At 40.7% G+C, this 6,850-nt stretch overlaps 2 protein-coding genes across 2 annotated transcripts; both read left to right on the top strand.

Moving 5' to 3' along the window:
- Positions 1-541: 541 nt before the first annotated feature.
- LOC126587595 (putative F-box protein At3g17480) lies at positions 542-2,616 on the top strand. Its single transcript, XM_050252678.1, has 2 exons — positions 542-763; positions 1,048-2,616. The coding sequence occupies exon 2, from the start codon at positions 1,082-1,084 to the stop codon at positions 2,579-2,581; it is 1,500 nt and encodes a 499-aa protein (XP_050108635.1). The 5' UTR covers positions 542-763; positions 1,048-1,081; the 3' UTR covers positions 2,582-2,616.
- Positions 2,617-4,044: 1,428 nt separating this feature from the next.
- LOC126584402 (ribonuclease S-3-like) lies at positions 4,045-4,807 on the top strand. The gene is made up of 2 exons (XM_050248799.1): positions 4,045-4,372; positions 4,463-4,807. Exons 1-2 carry the CDS (start codon positions 4,115-4,117, stop codon positions 4,805-4,807), a joined length of 603 nt encoding a protein of 200 aa, XP_050104756.1. The 5' UTR covers positions 4,045-4,114.
- The last annotated feature ends 2,043 nt before the right edge of the window (positions 4,808-6,850 follow it).

The following is a 6,850-nucleotide window of genomic DNA, read 5'->3' as shown; positions in this document are numbered from 1 at the left end:
CTGCTGAGGCGCTCGAGGGCAAGCTAGCGCTTGCAAACGAGGGAGCAGGCGTCACGGCTGGGCTTGGAGTAGAGCCGCTGGAAGAGCTCGGCAATCTTTTTACTACATAGACTTTCCTCCGAATACTCTATCACCACGGAGACTATTAATCTGATTTACAAATTGAGGCCCAGGAGTCTGATGTCCATAAACTAGTGTCTTCGTCATGTCTTCTTTCTAACTTAGTGACTCATGCTTCAACTTAATACCAATTCAACAGTGTTAACATTTGAAGAAAAAAACTAAAAATTAAAGAAAAACGACAGTATCCCCTAAAAAGATAACACCGTTAAATTAAACAGTGATAACACCAATTCAATAGTGTTATGGGGTAGGTGGAGGGTTAGGCACCTTTTGTTTTTCTTTTATTTCTTTTTATTTGTTATATTAGTCTTTTGAAAAGATAGCACCGTTAAATTAAAAGTTAAGTTTATAGACATCTGTTAAAAAGTTAAGAGAACATACACAATTAAGACACGGAATTGAAGACTGCAAACCGCGGCCGAATTTGGGAGCGTAAGTTCCTAAATTTGGGAGGGTGTGGAAATCGGTCGCACAAGAATCAAAATAAAAACCCCTCTCTGCCATCGCATTATCGCACGCAGCTGCACGAACAAAACGCAGAAAATACATTTTCTGCGCCGAGTCTGCCCCTTTCCCTCTCACTCACAGCGCTGCTTCTGCTTCGGTCTCTTCCTCTTCCTACTGCCTAGTCTACAACAAGGTAACCTCATTTCTAACTTTTTATTATTCAATTTCAGTTTTTATATATTTTTTTAAATGAAAGAAGGATACTTTTTTTGCTTCAATTCTTATTTCGCTTTTGAATTTCAATTGGCATTTTCAGTAGGGCTAAATTTTTGAATGTATCCATGAGTTTTTTTTTTTTTTAAACAAGAAATAGCAATGCCAGATGATGATGAGCTTTTGAGAATATGCTTAATTAGAGAGAATGTGTAATTGTGGAATCTTCTGATCTTGTTGTGTTGGTCTTTGTGTGTATCGTAGAACAAGGGTGAGGTCCATAATTGACATTGCACAAATGACGAACAAAACATCCAAAATCGGACAAGATTTGTTGGTGAATATTCTGTCAACTCTGCCTCCGAAATCTCTGATGCGATTCAAGTGCGTCGCTAAATGGTGGCATGCTCTCATCAACGACCCCAGGTTCGTCGACAAGCACCTCTCCCATTCCTTGCTGGACGATCAGTCCACTCGTGTCCTTCTGAAGCGAATGTTAGTCCCTTCTACGGAGGACCCAAATGGGGACAAATTTCAATCCGTATTCTCAGTACTTACTTTTGACAATGTCATTGTTGATGATGACGATGATGGTGTGCACAAGTGTAGCACTCTTTCTGGGATCGAGGACGTCAATATTCCTCTTTCTATGAGTCTGGAGATTGGAGATGATCAATCATTTCATGTTATAGGTCATTGTGATGGGATCATTTGTCTAGCTCGTCCTAATTCTACTAAGGTGCTTTTGTGGAATCCGGCAATTCAGGAATTCAGGGTCCTTCCTTCGGAGACATACAGTCCAGATTGGTTCGACGAAGCATCCTTTAGGGATCCTCATCCTTGGTGGTTGGATATGCCTTACATGCCACTAACAAATCGGTTCAACGATGTTTTGGGATTAGGCTATGATCCTAAATCTAAAGATTACAAAGTTGTCAAAATTGGATTTTCTGGTTCAGAATTGCATGGCGGCACAGAACATTTGATTATTCATCCTCCCAAGGTAGTAGTGTATACCCTAGGAACTAATTCTTGGAGGGAGATCGAGCCTTATTCTTTAGAAACGGAAACTACTTTCCTTTGGCCTGAAACTTTTCAGGTGTACTTCAAGGGGATGTGTTATTGGATAGGAAGTGAGCAACAAAAGGAATTTGCCGATAGCTATGATGTCACCTATCCCGAGCAAGAAAAAATTAGGCGAGTGATCGTTTGGTTTGACATGAGTCGTGAGGTGTTTCATGACATACTGTTACCACATGAGATGGTAGAGTTCAACAATTTCGAAGGATTTGGTATTGAAATGCGTCTTAAGGTGTGGAATGAATCCATCGCTCTCTTTCGCTTGAATTGTAATACCTTTGAAGATGGTGATACACCACCCTTTGAAATGTGGCTAATGGATGATGATTCTGGTGGTGGTCCGAAAAATGCGGGTGGTGTTTGGACAAAACACTTTGCTGCCAAGATCCCATCATTCTCAAGGTCCCTCTTGCCCCTGTACTCCACATTGGCAATGTGGAAAAGCGACGAGGTTCTTACAGTAGAGGGAAATGGAGGCTTGCCAATGTGGAAAAGCGAAGAGGTTCTTACAGTAGAGGAAAATGGAGGCATAGTCTGCTATAACTTCCGTACTAAGAAGCTTAAAAATCTTCCCATTCAAAGTGCTGTAAGGATCAATCCCATTTTTCCTCCGCAACCGTATTATTTGCCACTGTGCAAAGCAAATCATTCGCCCGTTGTATATGTGAAGAGTATGGTTTCGGTCACGGAAGGCAACAACAAGTACATGTGTACGTAGATATCGAAAGTAATGAAATCCTTTTGTTGTCCAAATTATGGATGTCCTTAAGAAACTTGGAGTCGATAAAAATTTACGAGTATATTTGATAATGTTTGATTAATGAATTAACTAAACGGAAAAGGCATGTGGTATCAACAATCTGCAAATATGAAGCAATACAACCAAGAAACGAAATGATGGCTACCTGCAGATATCCACCCTGCGGTGTTGCCTTTCAACGAAGAAGATGAGATACACATACAATGTTCGAAATTAAGTGTATTGTAAGTTGTACGTTTTTACAAGATGAGATACGCAAGCAATGCCTAAATCGTTTCTGTATTTTTTCGTTCGGAACCATGTTTAGCTAGCGTTGTCCTGAATGGATTTTTGAAACAGAATTATAATCTAAAATTTGGACTACTAGCTAGCTTAGGGTTTGAATCTGATATATGATGAACCACTTTATATAATTGGGTTGATGATGAATCGTCCACTACACAGTTACTACCCTTTATAGCATGAGAACGCATTGCCGTGGGCAACAAGAAAGATGCATTCCCTAATTCCGAATGTGTTCACACTCACTTGACCTTAATTATTATCACCTTTGCTAGCTAGCTTCAACTTAATCTTTCTCTACACTCTACACTTGACCTCAATTCTAACAATTTGTATGTTGTATATTTGATCATGTTTGATTAATGAATTAACTAAACAGAAGGCATGTTGTGTTAACAATCTGCAAATGTGAAGCAATACAACCATGAAATGAAATGATGAGTACCCGCAGATATCCACCCTGCGGTGTCGCCTTGCAGCGACGAAGCGGGTGTCTATAGGACAATATGATTTCCCCGGTCCGAAGGCTAGCTCCAGGGTGAGTAGCAGCAAATTGAAATAGCTATTTACTTAATCCACAAGTTAATTAATTATCTGCAACCGGGATAAGTAAGTTGAATAGAAACCATGAAGAGGAGAGGAGAGCTCCAAAATTTCAAAGATAAGAATTACCACTGCTAGAAGGTAGTGGTTGAAACTTCAATTTACAAGATAAGATACATAAACAATGTCCAAATCGTTTCTGTTTATATTCGATTGGAACCATATTTAGCTAGCGTGGTCCTGAATGGCTTTCTGAAATAGAATTATAATCTAAAAATTGAGACTATTAGCTTGCTTGGGGTCTGAATCTGATATATGAGGAACCGCTATAATTGGGTTGATTGGGTTGTTGATGAATCAACCACTACACGGTTACCACCCTTTATAGCATGCATATGAGAATGCAAAGCCTTGCATAACAAGAAAGAGGCATTCCCTAGTTCAGGATCTGTTCACACTTACTTGACCTTAATTATTATCATCTTTGCTAGTTAGCTTCACCTTAATTAATTTCTCCAAACCCTACCCTTAACCTCAACTCTAACTATTTAAACACCTCTTCATTTCTTTGAAAATTCACACTTCATTCACTCTTTAGCTTTCCTTAATATTTCTCATCCCATCCTCCCTCCCTCCCTTTGTTCTTTTGATAATTGCTTGACAACCATGCACTTCTTCAAGATTGTTCTCGTTGTCATCGCTCTTTGCTTCGTCACTTATCTCGGAAAGAGCAATGCTGCCACACCATATGATATCTTCCAATTCGTCCAGCAATCCCCATACGTCTTCTGCCTCCGGAATGGAATTTGTGGAAACCCACCAGTTCTGCGGCATACCTTTACGACACACGGCCTCTGGCCGAGCAACTTTACCGATCCATCTGCATCTATACTCTGCGCTGGCACGCTATTCGACAGAAAACAGGTACACATTGAATATATTTACTCATTTCAGTTTGTTTTTTTCTCCTGCAGCTCTCTGAAATGCTTGTAACTTCTCGTCTTTGTGCTTCAGATGAATGCTGATCATAATCTGCAATTACTTTTGTCCAATTCCTGGCCCAACTTCAACAATAGACGGACAAATATGGATTTCTGGGAGCATGAGTACAACAAGCACGGCAGGTGCTCGGACAATAAATTTTCCCAGACACAGTACTTCCACGAAGCTCATAGATTATGGTTGACCTACAATGCACAATATCTATTTTCTCAAACAACTGGGATTGTACCAGGACATCAATATGATTACATCGACCTTGAATCGGCCATTCGACGGACTATAGGAGGGAAAACACCTCTTCTTATGTGCAAGTATCATAGGAGGATCACGTATCTGCAGGAAGTCTGTTTGGGATAAAATCTGAACTTTGGGCCAGAGAGAAAGTCGGCCCAAACCCAAAGCCCAGAGGAAAACTTAGGAGGCAGGAAAGAGGCTTTCGGCTGGGCACAAGTTACAAAGGCCACCTGCTTACCTGCTCAAAGACCATAGGGGGTAGGCTATTCAGTCACTACACAGCCCAATAAAGTACTTTATTGGTGGCATTCATGTAAAAAAGCTAGTGAGTCATCACCAAACAGCATTCGGGCACCGCTATTGCTACAGGAACCCAAGCTGAAGTCGTCTATAAAAGGAGGAAGAGAAGATAGAATTAAGGACACTCAAACAAACAAACAAAAGCCAAAACTCTGCTCAAGCCAGATTTGCCTTCAACAAAGCTGTAGTCAGCACAAGCCTTCATCCCATTCGGGATAAACCTTCCCAAACCCCTGTAATAGCTCTGCTACCTTGTTCATGGTGGTATCGATTCATTTTGTATCCTCTTCTCCCCCATCAACCCCTCTAAAAGCTTTCAGACCTCTGACAGAGCCACAAAGATAGATTTTGTAAGAAGTTCAGCCTTGGCCGATAAGGTTCAAACTTACCCGACTATCTTTGCTCTGTCTTGGTCTTTTCTTTCTTTTAAAAGCACAATAACATGTTATATATTCCCAGTTATATACAAGTTATTTCTAGCAAAGTCATAATGAAAATAAGTCTTCAGCACTTGAATCCGATCTGAATCGCGTCAGAGTTCAAATCAGATCTAAGTCTTAAGCCCGCGGGCATGTAATTTAAAGATCAATTTAAAAGTCCTTGGCCTCAAGGCATAAAAAAGAACTCTATGTGGACTCAACCCATCCACGACAATCCTTGATAAGCGAGAAGTCCGAAGTTACTTGGGGCGCAAGTAATCAATCTATTTCTCCGTTTTGTTGCTATTATATCTTGATTCGTAGAAAAGGTTTAAGCCTGGAGTGAATTCTGATAGAAAGCCTCAAGGCCTACACCTAAGGCCCCGCGAAGGCATCTATTTAGCTTCATTTCATGTTGCGGTCTAGTTGGTCCGAGTATAAGGATTAACTCTGATGGGAAGCCTCAAGGCCTATACCTAAGGCCTTACAAAGGCACTCATTTGGGTTCGTCCTACCTCTTGGATTCAGATAATCAAAGGTATAATAGTGATAAGACTCTGGCAATCATAAAAGACCAAATATGATACATCCAAGCACTGGTTTAGTTTGACAGGAAGCCTCAAGGCCTATACCTAAGGCCTCACAAAGGCACCTGTTATATCTAACTTGGTTTCTCGGGCGTATACATATTCAATCAAAGCTTAAACACTCATTCAACATCTGCCATACTGAAGATGGCAGTGGCACGCCTGAGCACGACAAAGTTAATCTTGATTGTGAGCCTTAAGGCCTACACCTAAGGCCCCACAAAGGCACCCTTTCAAATTAACTCTGCCCTTCTCTTTCAGAACTGCCCGACGAGCCTTGCCCGAAGTGTGTCTTGCCCGACCAAGATCTTCCCGACAAAGGCTTCCCGAGCAAGCCCGAGAAGAAAGCAGAAGTACGACAGATACCCTCAACCGACGCCATTCTCCCAGGGGAGCTGTGTGCTCGTCCGCCAGGAGATTCCTGCGACGAACAAAGTCGTCATCTGTTTTGACTACAACGCAGCGAATCCGGTCGATTGTGTCAGGACAACAAATTGTGGGGCATTGGTATCGTATTCACTCTAATAGGTATATATAGTGGCTACATATATCTATATTAATGTAATAAGAACAACAATATAATGATGATTTCGAATTTATCGATCTCACCATTTCATATCCTAAGTAAATGTTATGTAGTACGTACATGACCTGATGAATTCTGATTATGGTAATTTGCAGTGCAATTTGTTTGGGGTAGTAAATTCGAAAGTTTGATTCTAATTTGTTTTAAAAGCCTTTCAAAATCCGTCAAAATTAACTAGACCATGAAATTCCGAAGTTAAAACATGATCAAATATGCGGCAGACAAAGTTTTACTGACACCAAATTGCTATGCATCCTGCAAATATATAATATAA

Source organism: Malus sylvestris, chromosome 10 (assembly GCF_916048215.2).
Source record: "Malus sylvestris chromosome 10, drMalSylv7.2, whole genome shotgun sequence".
NCBI lineage: Eukaryota > Viridiplantae > Streptophyta > Magnoliopsida > Rosales > Rosaceae > Malus > Malus sylvestris.
This window is presented reverse-complemented; position numbering and strand designations above follow the sequence as displayed.